Here is a 17,788-nt window from a genome sequence, read left to right as displayed (position 1 = left end):
ATTTTATGTTATGTTGCTAACTGAAAAACAACCAAACCCCAATGATTACATATTTTAATACACTAAAACCACTTCAGTTTAATACAAGAATATATGCAAAGCTGTTTAAATAATTGCAATAGTTGTTATTGTCAGTGTGATATCTTGTTCAAACATTTAATTTTTTTTCTTCTATTTTTTAAAATGGCCCAATCCTCCTTGGTTACATCTAATGTTTAATTTCATTTGTAGAACATCTGTTGGGGGAGCAATAGAATTTGAAATGACGACTGGGCCGCACTTTGGGCACCTTTCTCGCAGGATGTGTATTGTTTAGATCAGTGGTTCTCAACCTTTTTTCAGTGATGTACCCCCTGTGAACATTTTTTTAATTCAAGTACCCCCTAATCAGAGCAAAGCATTTTTGGTTGAAAAAAAGAGATAAAGAAGTAAAATACAGCACTATGTCATCAGTTTCTGATTTATTAAATTGTATAACAGTGCAAAATATTGCTCATTTGTAGTGGTCTTTCTTGAACTATTTGGAAAAAAAGATATACAAATAACTAAAAACTTGTTGAAAAATAAACAAGTGATTCAATTAATCAATAAAGATTTCTACACATAGAAGTAATCATCAACTTAAAGTGGATTGTAATAGAGATCCATCTGGATTCATGAACTTAATTCTAAACATTTCTTCACAAAAAAAGAAATCTTTAACATCAATATTTATGGAACATGTCCACAAAAAATCTAGCTGTCAACACTGAATATTGCATTGTTGCATTGTAATGAATGGAATAGCCTACTTGATTTGATGTTCAGTTTATGAACTTACATTCATATTTTGTTGAAGTATTATTCAATAAATATATTTATAAATGATTTTTGAATTGTTGCTATTTTTAGAATATTTAAAAAAAAATCTCACGTACCCCTTGGCATACCTTCAAGTACCCCCAGGGGTACGCGTACCCCCATTTGAGAACCACTGGTTTAGATAACAAAAAAACATTTATATTTTCATTTTCCAGAGAACTGTTGCAAAAAGCTTACAAACAATATATCTATTGGGCTGTTTTGTGTTTTTCAAAGAGACTGCCCCACTAACGACATCAAAGCAATATTTTCAACAATAAGAGCACAAAAATGTAATCAACTCGCACAGCTAGAAATATTACCACAGTCTCGTTTTTTTTCTTGTTACCTTCAAAGACTTGCGGTCAAAGGTGGTTGCCATAGTAACCAAGGCAATCAGTCCAAATGAAGAACAGTTGAGGGAGTTTACGTGTGGTTTAAATGAGAGTATGTTCAGCTCTGCTAAAACTGCATAGAGAATGGCTCCTGTGGATGTAATGAGGTAAACAAGACTATAAAAATGTTTTACTTTTATTGCTTACTCTTGTGTTCATTCTGCAGGTTCTTTGTGCTCTGTTTTTGGTTCCTCCTGGTCGGTCATGTGAACTGCAGAACCACACATAAAGGTCATTCTTGGTTAACTAAATAGCAGCCTATAGGTTGTATTGAAATGATTGATTGTGTTTGTGTAGGTGACTTGTTGCATAACCAGGCAGGAGAGTTCGATGTGGACTTCCGCAGTGACCCCCCTGACCGTGAACCGTGGCCTTTTGGTTTAAGTAGACTGACATTGGGTCGCAGGATGCCACGCCGGCAAATTGGCGGCTTTAACAACTCTAAAAGAGAATCCGAAACTCTTCATCCTCGCACATTTTCAAGGAAGGTTCCAAAAGGTCAACTATTTCAATCCGGCTTCAACCCACCTGGTCGGAAACAGGCCTCGTTTTCTGATAACAAGTTTCCTAGATTAGGTTCCTATTCTGTAATTGGTGCAGGTCAGTTTGCCTCACGTCGTTCTGAGAAGCAGAAAGCTCCGGTTGGTGTTTACTCACACGGCAGTGCATCCCAGTCCAACACCAGACCCTATGCTAGACTCGCCAAACCTGTCAGCAACAAGGTGAGCTCCATAGTCAAAGGGCTAACTGTGGGCAACCAGATGTCCGCTCAAACAGTTTTTATCAGTGATAGGAAGTCTAAAGGAAGGGGATACACCCATGTCCGACATTTCAAGCCTTGGTTGGACAGAACGGAACCGAGCTCTGGCTCTGGAAACGTGAAGTTCCGAAACCAGAATAAGGGACGCCCGGATTCAACAAGAGTAAGCGGGACAAATATCTATTATCAATCCGTAGACAACCAGTTTATCAGATGGCTTTCTCTACCCAAACAAGTCGCAGTCCAAGGCAAGTTCCAACCTTTCCAAAGACTTTCTCATCCCCCAACTGTGATCCATCCTTCCAGTGAAAAAACTCTTCTTCCTACCACTTCACTTCCTGTTCCTGTTAATGCTACTACTGGTGGAACAGTTGTCCCTCTTACCACTGTAGCGATGAAGACTACACCGTATTCGACGCACAGCGAGACTCTCCTACCTCAATCAACAGAAGCTCCTTCCGAACTTCAAACAAAACAAAACAAAGATGTTGGTACAACTACTTTTGAGCAGACATGGATTGAACACACAGATGTTACAGATAAGTAAACACGAGCCACGTCAGAGGTATGTTTTGGTACTGAGTTATTGCAACAACTGGCAATGCTTGTGAATTTGGTGGTTATGTGAACCGAGTCCTAACATTTGCTGGTTTTTACATGCACGGTGTTGGGTACCACTGATTTGAACCAGTTTTCTGTGATTAAACCGCTTTTGAGTGTCCTTAAGTCACTGTAATGTGTGTAGGAACCAAGCTCTAGTCTCCTGCCTTTTTTTTAAATAAAACATTGCATTTACTATATGGGACTTTGTACTTAAAAAAAACAAAAACTGCTGATTGAGCAGCAACCAAGTCAACTGGAATGGACTCCAGCTCACCTGCAACCCATCGAGGAAAATGGAAGGATTGTTTCAAGCTGAGACAAGTTTTCCTAATCCTTGCTTAGTTTTAATTGTGCTTAATTTCACATTTTTTCACCTACATTCTTTTGGAAATATTTGGTGTTTTTGCTAGTAAGTCATAGTTTAAATAAATGAGAATATAATGATGGTCATCTGTTATTTTTGGACTGAATTAGATTTTCTTCACATATGTCTCTTTGAGGAATAAACATCGTTGCAGATGTCAATACAGAGTCATACCAAAGACTATAAAAATGGGACCCATTACTAGTGATGGGTTGATGAGGCGTCATGAAGCGTTTCGACACATTGCAAAACTGTATTGATACTGTGTCACTAAATACTGACATCTGCTGGACATTAAAAATCCCTACAGGCAGCCTATGGACCGACTCAACTGACACTGATTTTATGACCTAGTATATACAATAATATAAACCAAGTCATTGTATTTCATTTAGGATTATTTAATATCTTCATTTAAATAAAAATATATTTTTATCTTTTTTAGATACAGTCAAGAAATAATGTGAACATGTATCATAACATGGAAATCTAAGAGAACGTGTTGTGAATGAGGATGCTTGTGGACTGGGTATTTTTATTTATTTTTTACACATTTTTATAAATAAAAACTGTTTTTCCAACGTATTACATTTTAGACGATTTCTCTTCTTAGTTATTATTTTTCCGGCTGTAGAAAAGACCCGCTCACAGGGCACAGAGGAGGCGGGAGTGCGACACAGTTCGCGTATCGGTCACGTGACCAAAACAGCTCATGATCGGTCACGTGACTTTCTAAAAGCGGTATGCGCACCGACACAGGGTTTTGCTCTATGAGCTCGGCGCATGCGCCGATGCATCGGTGTTGCCGGACCCATCACTACCCATTACCTCCCTGCTTGGCACTCAGCATCAAGGGTTGGAATTGGGGGGGTTAAATCCCAAAAATGATTCTCTAGCGCGGCCACTGCTGCTGCTCCCCTCACCTCACAGGGGGTCAAATGCAGAGGGTAATTTAACCACACCTAGTGTGTGTGTGTGACAATCAGTGGTACTTTAACTTTCTTTTTAAACTTTAATACAACAAAATGCAATACAGGAGACAAATGTAATAATTGCAGTTTATGGGGATTAAAAGAAATACAGGCTTGTTCCAATGTTTATATATATATATATATATATATATATATATGTATATATATGTATATATATATATATCCTTCCTTGGGGACAGCGTGGCGCGCAACCTGAGGGTTCTTGGTTCGATCCCCACCTTCTACCAACCTCGTCACGTCCCTTGTGTCCTTGAGCAAGACACTTCACCCTTGCTCCTGATGGGTCGTGGTTAGGGCCATCAGTGTGTGAATGGGTGAATGTGGAAATAGCGTCAAAGCGTTTTGAGTACCTTGAAGGTAGAAAAGCCTCATCACTTAGTGCAGGGTCAATCAAAGCCATGATTAAAGCCAACCTGGGCTTTCATATTGACAGTGATTTTTGAATTGGACTGTCAGATTGGCACAGTGGTGAAAGCCAGCTTTTTATTATTTACGTCAGCTGGCCAAGGTTAAAAACCTTCTTTCTAGGCAACAGTTAGAGACAGTAATCCATGCCTTTATCACATCTCGGCTGGATTACTGTAACTCTTTTGTATTTTGGAATTAGTCAGTCCTCCCTCACACGTCTGCAGCTGGTCCAAAATGCAGCTGCCCGACTTTTAACAAACGCAAGAAAAAGAGAGCACATTACTCCTGTTTTAGCCTCCCTTCACTGGCTGCCTGTGTCTTTTAGAGCCCATTTTAAAATTATCTTACTCGTTTTTAAATGCTTATGTGGTCTTGCCCCACCGTACCTCTCTGAGCTGCTCCACCTTAATGGTTCCTCAGGTCAGCTGATCATGGAGGTACCCAAATCAAAGCGCAAGCTCAGAGGGGACAGGGCGTTCTCTGTTGCGGGTCCCAAACTCTGGAACGATCTCCCTCTCCATGTGAGACACTTTTTAACTTTTCAGAATCAGAATCAGAATCAGCTTTATTGTCATTACGCAGGGTAACGAGATTGAGGCCGTTCCATACAGTGCGATGTGTGCATGCTAGAAAAACAATGTGTAAATATATAAAAATATAGAAGTGCAATAGGGTGGAATTAATATATTAAAAAAAACAGGGTGGTTGGTGGAATGGGTTATTGCACCGAAGAGAAGGCAGTTATGAGGGACAATGGGGCAGCCCGTTCAGGATGGTTATGGCCCTGGGGAAGAAGCTGTTCTTTAGCCTGTTTGTTTTGGTTTTAATGCACCTGTAGCGCTTCCCAGAGGGCAGCAGGTGGAACAGGTCAGAGCCAGGGTGGGTGCTGTCCTTGATGATGGCACTGGCTCTGTTGAGGCAGCGGGAGGTGTAGATGTCCGTCAGAACATTAACTGTTTTTAACCTTTTAACTGCTTTTTATCTAACAAATTGTTCTTAGGGTAATTTGTATTTGCTTTTTCACTGTGTATTTTTACTTCTGTTTTAAATGTTATTTTTCAGTATGTCCTTTGCCTCTATTTCTTCGTGGTGTACAGCCCTTTGTTCTTCAACTGTGCGTGTTTTTAAAGGGCTTTATAAAAAAAAGTTGGTATGGTATTACAAAGTCTTACAATAATACATTAAATATGAACGGTGGGAACATTAAACTAAGTGAAATATTTCGAAATTAAAGCTAAAATATACTGGAAAAAGGGGAGGGGGGAAGAAACTGGCTTTGAGCGTTCACCTCTTATTTTGTTGTGTTTTAGCGACATCTTGTGGTAGTGTGTTGGAAGCGCCACCTCGTGACGTCATCACGCCGACCGGAAGTATTCTGAAAACAAGGCAAACATCATGGCGGAGCGCGCAGACACACGTGGGTTCATTCAAAGAGTGGATAAAATAGGAGATAACGCGACTTAATATATATTTTTAACATAATTAAACTTATAAGCATTTTAAGTTCATGTTTTGTACTGCGCGAGGTGTAACGTTAACGGTGGTAACTAACAGTATTGTGTTGTAAGTACAGATGCCGGTGCTGATGTGGAGGACATGCCTGAGCTGTCAGACGGCGATGACGACTTCGGTGACGACGAAGAGCAATGGCAGTGGATGGAGGATCATGACGCCAGTCCACACGTCACCTGTTTGTTCTGTGACAGGTGAGGAAGACTCTTCAACTGTTTGAGAGACAAAGTAATAATAGGAATAATGTAACAAGTACAGATGTCCGATAATGGCTTTTTTGCCGATATCCTATCTTGTCCAACTCTTAATTACCGATTCCGATATCAGCCGATATATACAGTCGTGGAATTAACACATTATTATGCCTAATTTTGTTGTGATGATTGATTGATTGATTGAGACTTTTATTAGTAGGTTGCACAGCAAAGTACATATTCCGTACAATTGACCACTAAATGGTAACACCCGAATACGTTTTTCAACTTGTTTAAGTCGGGGTCCACTTAAATTGATTAATGATACAGATATATACTATCATATATACTATCATCATAATACAGTCATCACACAAGATAATCATCAGGGTGTATACATTGAATTATTTACATTATTTACAATTCGGGGTGTGGAGGGAGGGGGCGGGGGCTTAGGTTTGGTTGTTATCATCAGTCATCAACAATTGAGAACAGAGAAATGGATAGTGAAATTAGTTAGTAAATTAATAGTAAGTCTGACTTGGTAGGATATTTACAGCAAGTAGTGGACATAGAGAGAAAGAGAGAGAGAGAGAGAGATCAGAAGGCATAAGAAAAATATCTGCATTTGGTTGTTTACATTTGATTATTAACAACAATCCGGGGAGGGTGTTAGTTTAGGGTTGAAGTTGCCTGGAGGTGTACTTTTATTGCGGTTTTGAAGGAGGATAGAGATGCCCTTTCTTTTATACCTGTTGGGAGCGCATTCCACATTGATGTGGCATAGAAAGAGAATGAGTTAAAGGGGAACATTATCACCAGACTTATGTAAGCGTCAATATATACCTTGATGTTGCAGAAAAAAGACCATATATTTTTTTAACCGATTTCCGAACTCTAAATGGGTGAATTTTGGCGAATTAAACGCCTTTCTATTATTCGCTCTTGATGTGACATCACGTTGTGACGTCACATCGGGAAGCAATCTGCCATTTTCTCACTTTCGTCGGTGTGTTGTCGGAGGGTGTAACAACACGAACAGGGACGGATTCAAGTTGCACCAGTGGCCCATAGATGCGAAAGTGGCAAGAAATTGGACGAAATTTGTTCAAAATACGAGGCTGTGGGGAAAGCCGACGAAATGGTCAGTCGTTTGTTCCGCACACTTTACTGACGACAGAGATGGCAAGAATGTGTGGATATCCTGCGACACTCAAAGCAGATGCTGACATCAACTCCAAAACTGGACAGATCAGCTTTCAGGAAAAGAGAGCGGATGAGGGTATGTCTACAGAATATATTAATTGATGAAAACTTTATTCATTACTCGCGGTTTTACGTAAATTATTATACATAAACTGTGTTTACCAATAATTTAGCTTAAAAACATTTTTTTTTTTCAATTAATCGAGTACATTTAATGCAGTATTTTGTGTCTATTTAGGTATGGTTAACCTGAGTGCTGAAATCGTGGAAAAATATATGTTCTTAGCGCGCCTGAAATGGGCTGTCTGCACTCTCAAAGTGCATGTTGTTGCCAAATGTATTTCATATGCTGTAAACCTAGTTCATAGTTGTTAGTTTCCTTTAATGCCAAACAAACACATACCAATCGTTGGTTAGAAGGCGATCGCCAAATTCGTCCTCGCTTTCTCCCGTGTCGCTGGCTGTCGTGTCGTTTTTGTCGGTTTCGCTTGCATACGGTTCAAACCGATATGGCTCAATAGCTTCAGTTTCTTCTTCAATTTCGTTTTCGCTACCTGCCTCCACACTACAACCATCCGTTTCAATACATGCGTAATCTGTTAAATCGCTTAAGCCGCTGAAATCCGAGTCTGAATCCGAGCTAATGTCGCTATACCTTGCTGTTCTTTCCGCCATGTTTGTTTGTATTGGCATCACTATGTGACGTCACAGGAAAATGGACGGGTGTATATAACGATGGTTAAAATCAGGCACTTTGAAGCTTTTTTTAGAGATATTGCGTGATGGGTAAAATTTTGAAAAAAACTTTGAAAAATAAAATAAGCCACTGGGAACTGATTTTTAATGGTTTTAACCCTTCTGAAATTGTGATAATGTTCGCCTACATTATTTGGGAATGTCCGGCGGGCCAGATTGAAAAGCTCAACAGGCTTCCTTAATTTTCCCAGGTCTGTCCTAGAAGCAATAGTTTACCCTAATTGAGTCAATAATTGAGGAACGACAACAACTCGGTGCAGCTCAAGTAAGTTGTTTTATTAATCTGTCTTTTTGAACCTGGACATTGTGGGTAATGTTTTAGAAACATTGTGTTTTTAAAAAAAATATTATTTTATTATTATTATTTTTTAAATTATTATTATTATTATTATTATTTTATTATTTTTGTACATTTGTTTGCAATGTAACAAGTGATCCAATTGGAGACCAAACAGCCAATCAGAGCGTACGTGTGTCCATTTCACTGATTGGTTGCCTTTTTGGCTCAAATCAAATCAAATCAACTTTATAAAGCACATTTAAAATTTACCACAGGGGTAGCCAAACATAATGCTATGCCAAAACTCGCTAGAGGCAAAGAAACTAAAGGGCAGTGGAGAGATTGAGAGAGAGGGGAAGCACAGTGGTCTGCGCAGAAAGCAGTACATATTGCATATTAATATGCATAATGGCAACTATGCAGGCACATTAATTTGGCAAAATAAATGTTTGTGTGTTCAAAATCTGCCATTGCGACCTCGACATTAAGGCACAGCTTTAACTCCTCAAAAACAAGCTCTGTGTCAAAAGAAATGTGGGCACTTCCTGGCACAGCCGCACACATTTTTGGTAGCAAACATGACGCCTCTCCTTTAGTTGGCCATACTCTCTTCATACTAGTGATGGGTCCGACAACACCGATGCATCGGCGCATGCGTCGAGCTCATAGAGCGAAACCCTGTGTCGGTGCGCGTACCGCTTTTAGAAAGTCACGTGACCGATCATGAGCTGTTTTGGTCACGTGACCGATAAGCGAACTGTGTCGCACTGACGCCTCCTCTGTGCCCTGTGAGCGGGTCTTTTCTACAGCCGGAGAAATAATAACTAAGAGAAATCGTCTAAAATGTAATACGTTGGAAAAACTTTTTATTTATTTTTTAATAAAAATGTGTAAAAAAATTAAATTAAAAAAATTCCCAGTCCACAATCATCCACAACACATTCTCCTAGATTTCCATGTTATGATACATGTTCACATTATTTATTGACTGTATCTAAAAAAGATAAAAAAATATTTTTATTTAAATGAAGATATGAAATAATCCTAAATGAAATACAATGACTTGGTTTATATTATTGTATATACTAGGGCAGGGGTCACCAACGCGTGGTCACCAGGTAGCCCGTAAGGACCAGATCAGTCGCCCGCTGGCCTGTTCTAAAAATAGCTCAAAGAGCAGCACTTACCAATGAGCTGCCTCTATTTTTTAAATTTTATTTATTTACTAGCAAGCTGGTCTCGCTTTGCTCGACATTTTTAATTCTAAAAGAGACAAAACTCAAATAGAATTTGAAAATCCAAGAAAATATTTTAAAGACTTGGTCTTCACTTGGAATAAGCGGTAGAAAATGGATGGATGGATGGGTCTTCACTTGTTTAAATAAATTCATTTATTTTTTACTTTGCTTCTTATTACTTTTAGAAATACAATTTTAGAGAAAAAATACAACCTTAAAAATTATTTTAGGATTTTTAAACAAATATACCTTTTTACCTTTTAAATTTCTTCCTCTTATTTCCTGACAATTTAAATCAATGTTCAAGTAATTTTTTTTTTAATTATTGTAAAGAATAATAAATATTTTAGCTTCTGGTTTTTCGACGAAGAATATTTGTGAAATATTTCTTCAAACTTACTATGATTAAAATTCAAAAAAATTATTCTGGCAAATCTAGAAAATCTGTAGAATCAAATGTAAATCTTATTTCAAAGTATTTTGAAATTCTTTTAAAATTTTTGTTCTGGAAAATCTAGAAGAAATACTGATTTGTCTTTGTTAGAAATATAGCTTGGTCCAATTTGTTAAATATTGTAACAAAGTGCAGATTGGATTTTAACCAATTTAAAACATGTCATCAAAATTCTAAAATGTATCTTAATCAGGAAAAATTACTAATGATGTTCCATAAATTATTTTTTTAATTTTTTCAAAAAGATTCAAATTAGCTAGTTTTTCTCTTCTTTTTGTCGGTTGAATTTTGAATTTTAAAGAGTCGAAATTGAAGATAAACTATGTTTCAAAATTTTATTTTTATTTTTTTCGTGTTTTCTCCTCTTTTAAACCGTTCAATTAAGTGTTTTTTTCATCATTTATTCTCTACAAAAAACCTTCCGTAAAAGGAAAAAAAAATGTTCGACGGAATGACAGACAGAAATACCCATTTTTTATATATATATAAATTTATTTTTTTAGCTATTCTTGTTTAAATCACACTTACGTGTAACTTACAAATGACAATATATTTATTTATTTAAGTGTGTATCAAACTGGTAGCCCTTCGCATTAATCAGTACCCAAGAAGTAGTTTTTGGTTTCAAAAAGGTTGGTGACCCCTGTACTAGGGCATAAAATCAGTGTCAGTTGAGTCGGTCCATAGGTTGCCTGTAGGGATTTTTAATGTCCAGCAGATGTCAGTATTTAATGACACAGTATCGACACAGTATCAATACAGTTTTGCAATGTGTCGAAACGCTTCATGACGCCTCATCAACCCATCACTACTTCATACACACCTCTGAACTATGCAGGGTAACACTACCATCTACTGTCTGAAGTTGGAACTACAAGCCTCTGAGAGCACTATTTTAATGTAGTGGTTCAGAGCGAGGGCGGGCAGATATTCCAAAGTCTCTCTTTGTCAGACAAAACTTATTTGTGGTGGACTGTTAACTTTGTCTACCTTTTTAAGCTTAGCCCATTTTAGAAATGTTATTGCTATTTTACAACAAAATGCTGGTTTTTTTTCTTGCAGATTACTGAACTCGGTGCCTGACACCCTGCAGCATTGCACAGTAGAGCACCACATCAACCTGGTAGATGTGATAAACAAACACCGTAAGTACATAGTACATTTTTGTACTTCTGCGGGAGTTATTTCCGAGTCTAACTTATATAAGCTTATTAATAATCTCTCCTAGATGTCGATGACTACAGCTACATAAAGCTGATCAACTTTATCCGCTCAACGGTGAGTACATTGTCTTTGAGTAAAAGTGGTAAAACTGTATTGTAGGGGTGTCGATACCAGTATTAATGCGATGTATCGGCAAGAATCATAGTTCATACCGTATTTTCTGGACTATAAGGCGCACTTAAAATCCTTTTTTTTCTCAAAACTCAACAGTGCGCCTTATAACCCGGTGCGCCTAATCTACGGAATCATTCTGGTTTTGCTTGCCGACCTAGAAGCTATTTTATTTGGTACATAGTGACATGATAAGTGTGAACAGTAGATGGCAGTCAACCATAATATATATGTGTATACTGCAATATGACTCAAGTAAACAACACCAACATTTTATGTTTCATTGAAAATATAGAACATTACACACGGCGCTCAAAAATCCATCAAAATGTTTTAGTACTACTTTAGTAAGCTATGAAGCCGCACCTCTTGATGGATTGTACTGTGCGTCAACACACAAGTATTATTATGGTGTGTGTATAAGGTAAGACATATTTGGCGTTTTGTTTCGCAATATTATGCAAAAGAAACTTTTCTTACCTTCTGGTACCTTTTGATGTGTATTTGGGATCTGCATAAGTCCTGAAAATTTGCGTCGTAGACGATAAGCTTCTTCTTTTTCTCTATCTTCTTGTTATGGGACATTTATCCTCCGCTGTTGCCATTTCTAATATAAAGTAGTGTAAAGTTCTTACTTATATCTGTCAGTAAACTCGCCATGAAAGCGCTAAAATATACTTGTGTAGTGAGTTTACATTATTCACCCAAGGAACTTTAGTTACTAGACAGTACCGGTCCTTTAATGCGCCCTATAAGCCGGTGCGCCTTTTGTATGAGAATAAACCTGACTAGACCCGCTCATCGGCAGTGTGCCTTCTAATCTGGTGCGCCCTATGGTCCGGAAAATACGGTACTAAAAAAAACCCCACTAATCTTATGACAGACTTACATTTTTGGCGTTAATAAATTAATGACGCAGTAAATTGAATAATGCGGATACGTTTGTTACTGGATACTTTCTAATACGTTTCTGCCTTGGAGACTTTGAATGTGTAAGTAATATGCAACTATAATTTTTTAATATTGACTAATGTGTTTTAGACTGTAATATTGTTCAGTTATGTCAAGCTTGTTTGTGTGCTTAGCTGCTGTGTTGCTGCTAGCTCCTTGCAGCATATAGCCGAACATGTTAACCTTATTGTAAATAACTTTGTTAAAATACAAGGAAAGACCAACCTTGTGTGTTTATATGAGGATGTTAACTGGCTGTCCAGCTTTGCACAATTAAATGTGCTGCAGGACTGGAAATTGTAGATGCCAGTCATTTAAATTCGATACTTGTTTTTGTTTTTTCCTGATATCGTTCTCAATATTGAATCTTGGACTCCCCTACTGTATTGTCCAGTTGCAGGCGCTTGTGTTTTGTGATAAGAAATGTAATTTTCAGAAATGTGAACCATCACATCTGATGGGGCTGCCGGACGGTCCCTTACCGTGGGAGAATGACGACTTCCTCCGGCCCGTTATACAGGATGACCCTCTACTCCAAACTGGTAGGATTTACTGCTCCTCCTTAGGATTTTTGTCCAGTCAACACACACCTCTACTTTTTGAGAAAAGGGACTTTTGGCACATAGTGGAGATGTGGAACCTCGGCTTGTGGCGGTTGTCTCTTTTTGCTTGCATTTCTTCCTATTACAATTGTTAAATGACCAAATAGTGTTAGAAAATGACGTAGAAAATGGATGGATGGATGGGTTCTGTTTTCCTCTTCAGACCATATGGATAAGCACACCTGGTATGATATACACACACTGGACACGTTTTAACCTTCCTCTTGTGTTAGCTTTCTGTTACCATCTCTTATGTTAACGGGTCGGTTTTGACGCATGTCTTAAATCAGCTGAAAAATACACTAAAAACATTTATCTATCATCCAATTTGTTTCTCATCTCTTGGATACCTTGTTAGGCTTCCTTATCCATGAAAATATTGGTTTTAATATTTTTGGTGTGGGCCATTGGGCCTTTTTTTTTTGTCAGTATACCCCTCGATTTCAATAAAAAAAAACTGTAAAAAGAATCTCAAGAGAATCGTATAAATAAATAAAAGGTTGTTGTGTTACCTGACAAAAACTGAGGGGTATTAGAACACATCTCTTAAATAAATTCGTTTAATTAATTTTTTCATTTTAATAATTTTAACTAAAGTAACATCTATGGTGTTACGGGTCAATTTCGACCCATATATATTTACTTCAAGAAAAAGGCTAAAAAGTATTTTTTTCAGCAACAGAACTTTAAGACAAACACAAAATAAAAAGCAGAACAAGTCATAACACAAAATATAGATTTGCAAGGTCAAACAAACAACAGCAAATCAAGTTAAGTTAAAGTTAAAGTAGCAATGATTGTCACACACACACACACACACAGGTGTGGTGAAATTTGTCCTCTGCATTTGACCCATCACCTTGTTCACCCCCTGGGAGGTGAGGGGAGCAGTGGGCAGCAGCGGGAATAATTATTGGTGATTTAACCCCCAATTTAACCCCCAGACCTACTCAGTGGCCTAGTGGTTAGAGTGTCCGCCCTGATATCGGTATGTTGTGAGTTCAAATCCCGGCCGAGTCATACCAAAGACTATAAAAATGGGAGCCATTACCTCCCTGCTTGGCACTCAGCATCAAGGGTTGGAATCGGGGGTTAAATCACCAAAAAGGATTCCCGGGCGCGGCCACCGCTGCTGCCCACTGCTCCCCTCACCTCCCAGGGGGTGATCAAGGGTGATGGGTCAAATGCAGAGAATAATTTCGCCACACCTAGTGTGCGTGTGACAACCATTGCTACTTTAATTCCAACCCTTGATGCTGAGTGCCAAGCAGAGAGGTAATGGCTCCCATTTTTTTAGTCTTTGGTATGACCTCCTCATCAGACTCATCAGATGTGTCTGTGTCTTCTGGATGATACTCCTCCTCAGAAACCTGTTCATCCGTATCACCATGCTGCTCTGTGTCCTCTCCCTCATTTTTACCAAAAATATTATCCAGAATTTCTCTCACTGTAAATCTTTTTTTCATTTTTGCATGCTGCAAATTGGAGATGTGCACTCTGCAAGTCACCAACTCTATACTGAAGTGACCTCACATGCCTGTCTTTGTTGGTTTTTGTACTGGATGACAAGGTAAAATGACAATCCCCTAAAGCTCACATGATTGGGAGAGGAGCTGGCTGTCAGTGTGTTCAGTTTTGCCTCTAATTATTGCTTTATAATCTTATTTTTATAACTGGGTCGAAACCAACCCTAACAACACCAAGCTCATAATTTCAACTAGAACATTTTATAATTTAGTGAAAAAAACAAAAACTGTTTAATTTTGTTGAAATAGAGGTTCCTGACAAAGTCAAAAAGCCTTGATGCAAAAAAATAAATTTATGTGGTTCTTTTATGCATTTAAAAACTAAAACGGGTCGGTACCGACCCCAACACAAGACGAAGGTTAAACAAAGTATGTACGGTAGTCAACCCATAAAGCTCCTATAGTGTCCAGATGACCAAAATTTCACTATTAAGTTCCCTTTATGTATTTTTTTTTGCTCCTGAGTTGTAGTTTGTATTTGTGAATGAATCCAGTGCACAGCTGCAGTAATCAATACAAAAAGGCGACGTGAGTGCGCAGTGTTTATATAGGAACTTCTGATCCTAATTCAGACTCCCAAATTAGAGCTCCCGTTTTCTTATTGATTTTATAATGTGTATTTGTATAATGTGTGTGTTCTGAAATAGTGACAGAGAATAGAACTAGGATGGACAATTCAACCCTTAACTCAACAATGAGTAGATGAGTGTTATGTGTGTGTAAATAAATGAACACTGAAATTCAAGTATTTCTTTTATTTATATATATATATATATATATATATATATATATATGTCTATATATATATATGTAATAAAATATATATACAGGTAAAAGCCAGTAAATTAGAATATTTTGAAAAACTTGATTTATTTCAGTAATTGCATTCAAAAGGTGTAACTTGTACATTATATTTATTCATTGCACACAGACTGATGCATTCAAATGTTTATTTCATTTAATTTTGATGATTTGAAGTGGCAACAAATGAAAATCCAAAATTCCGTGTGTCACAAAATTAGAATATTACTTAAGGCTAATACAAAAAAGGGATTTTTAGAAATGTTGGCCAACTGAAAAGTATGAAAATGAAAAATATGAGCATGTACAATACTCAATACTTGGTTGGAGCTCCTTTTGCCTCAATTACTGCGTTAATGCGGCGTGGCATGGAGTTGATGAGTTTCTGGCACTGCTCAGGTGTTATGAGAGCCCAGGTTGCTCTGATAGTGGCCTTCAACTCTTCTGCGTTTTTGGGTCTGGCATTCTGCATCTTCCTTTTCACAATACCCCACAGATTTTCTATGGGGCTAAGGTCAGGGGAGTTGGCGGGCCAATTTAGAACAGAAATACCATGGTCCGTAAACCAGGCACGGGTAGATTTTGCGCTGTGTGCAGGCGCCAAGTCCTGTTGGAACTTGAAATCTCCTTCTCCATAGAGCAGGTCAGCAGCAGGAAGCATGAAGTGCTCTAAAACTTGCTGGTAGACGGCTGCGTTGACCCTGGATCTCAGGAAACAGAGTGGACCGACACCAGCAGATGACATGGCACCCCAAACCATCACTGATGGTGGAAACTTTACACTAGACTTCAGGCAACGTGGATCCTGTGCCTCTCCTGTCTTCCTCCAGACTCTGGGACCTCGATTTCCAAAGGAAATGCAAAATTTGCATGGTTGGGTGATGGTTTGGGGTGCCATGTCATCTGCTGGTGTCGGTCCCCCCCCCCCCCACCCCACCTCCCGAAATCGGAGGTCTCAAGGTTGGCAAGTATGCGTTTATACCATGAATGAAAAGAAGGGGGTGAATTATCTTGTCCTCATTAAGTGTCTTTGACTCTTTGTGCAGCAACTAGGGGCCCCTGGTCTGCTAGCATCGCACAGTGCAATTAGTTAGCATGTAGCAGCGAACATGGACAAAATGGTCACAAAATCAAATGCCACCACAACCACTCGACACTCACTTGGCATTTGGTGAACAAGCCAGGTCAGTGTAAACCAAACAGTGCAAAATAGTGTGGGTTAAAGACATGCTGCCATTTAATACTGTTATAAAACTAGCATTTTTTAAAAGTGTTGTCATGTCACGTCAGTGTTCCTCACTCAGAATCTGCCAAATGTAATTTTGTTTTGCATATGTTAATACATCTGTTTAAACTGTAGCATTCATATTGTTACTTTGCACTTTTGCTTAAGAAGGTCCTAACTTGATTGTCAGTTAAGTAATGTACAACTCGACCTCTGCCTGCATGTTCAATATCGAAGTGCAACTTTGTTTGTCGATACTTATTTTAGCTATTTTATTTATTGTTATGGTTGTGTGTACAATTCCCTCCTTAAGATTGTGTATTGCTTTTGGTTGTAATTTTTTTAAGTGCAAAATTTTGCTAACAAAGTATATTTTATTGGCATTTGTTTGTTTTATTAGACTTTAAATGTTTTCATTCCAATTACAATATTAAAATACATGAGAAATACAAGTTTATTACATTTGAAAGAACATACATGCATTATAATTAGAGATGTCCGATAATATCAGGCTGCTGATATTATCGGTGGATAAATGCTTTAAAATGTAATATCGGAAATTATCGGTTCGGAAATTATTGGTATCGGTTTCAAAAAGTAAAATTTATGACTTTATAAAACGCCGCTGTACGTTGTGGTACACGGACGTAGGGAGAAGTACAGAGCGCCAATGAACCTTAAAGGCACTGCCTTTGCGTACCGGTCCAATCACATAATACGTACGGCTTTTCACACACACAAGTGAATGCAAGCCATACTTGGTCAACAGCCCTACAGGTCACACTGAGTGTGGCTGTATAAACCACTTTAACACTGTTACAAATATGCGCCACACTGTGAACCCACACCAAACAAGAATGACAAACACATTTCGGGAGAACATCCGCACCGTAACGCAACATAAACACAACAGAACAAATACCCAGAACCCCTTGCAGCACTAACTCTTCCGGGACGCTACAATATACACCCCCCCGCTACCCAACCTCAACTCCGCCCCCAACCCCGCCCACCTCAACCTCCTCATGCTTGTCATGAGCATATCCCAAATTCCAAGCTACTGTTTTGAGGCATGTTAAAAAAAAAAAATGCACTTTGTGACTTCAATAATAAATATGGCAGTGCCATGTTGGCATTTTTTTCCATAACTTGAGTTGATTTATTTTGGAAAACCTTGTTACATTGTTTAATGCATCCAGCGGGGCATCACAACAAAGTTAGGCATAATAATGTGTTAATTCCACGACTGTATATATCGGTATCGGTTGATATCGGAATCGGTAATTAAGAGTTGGAGAATATCGGATACCGGCAAAAAAGCCATTATCGGACATCTCTAATTATAA

At 38.3% G+C, this 17,788-nt stretch overlaps 2 protein-coding genes across 2 annotated transcripts in view; both read left to right on the top strand.

Annotated features, from left to right (window-relative positions):
• The first annotated feature begins 1,221 nt into the window (after positions 1-1,221).
• LOC133616202 (uncharacterized) lies at positions 1,222-2,639 on the top strand. The gene is made up of 3 exons (XM_061975361.2): positions 1,222-1,342; positions 1,402-1,466; positions 1,533-2,639. The coding sequence occupies exons 1-3, from the start codon at positions 1,320-1,322 to the stop codon at positions 2,540-2,542; spliced, it is 1,098 nt and encodes a 365-aa protein (XP_061831345.1). The 5' UTR covers positions 1,222-1,319; the 3' UTR covers positions 2,543-2,639.
• A 3,048-nt stretch (positions 2,640-5,687) lies between these two features.
• Positions 5,688-17,788, top strand: part of prmt3 (protein arginine methyltransferase 3) — a 132,552-nt gene continuing 120,451 nt past the window's right edge. The window contains exons 1-5 of the mRNA XM_061975362.2: positions 5,688-5,779; positions 5,936-6,068; positions 11,065-11,147; positions 11,231-11,280; positions 12,725-12,830. Of these exons, the coding sequence (XP_061831346.1) occupies positions 5,758-5,779; positions 5,936-6,068; positions 11,065-11,147; positions 11,231-11,280; positions 12,725-12,830 (394 nt within the window). The 5' untranslated portion in view covers positions 5,688-5,757. The remainder of the gene's footprint in view (positions 5,780-5,935; positions 6,069-11,064; positions 11,148-11,230; positions 11,281-12,724; positions 12,831-17,788) is intronic.

The sequence above is a fragment of the Nerophis lumbriciformis genome, linkage group LG15 (assembly GCF_033978685.3).
Source record: "Nerophis lumbriciformis linkage group LG15, RoL_Nlum_v2.1, whole genome shotgun sequence".
Lineage (NCBI taxonomy): Eukaryota > Metazoa > Chordata > Actinopteri > Syngnathiformes > Syngnathidae > Nerophis > Nerophis lumbriciformis.
This window is presented reverse-complemented; position numbering and strand designations above follow the sequence as displayed.

Coding starts and splice junctions, on each gene's coding strand:
- LOC133616202 (XM_061975361.2), top strand. CDS start 1,320: ATGGCTCCTGTGGATGTAATGAG. Junction 1,343..1,401: donor GCTCCTGTGGATGTAATGAG/GTAAACAAGACT, acceptor TTCATTCTGCAG/GTTCTTTGTGCTCTGTTTTT. Junction 1,467..1,532: donor CTGCAGAACCACACATAAAG/GTCATTCTTGGT, acceptor GTGTTTGTGTAG/GTGACTTGTTGCATAACCAG.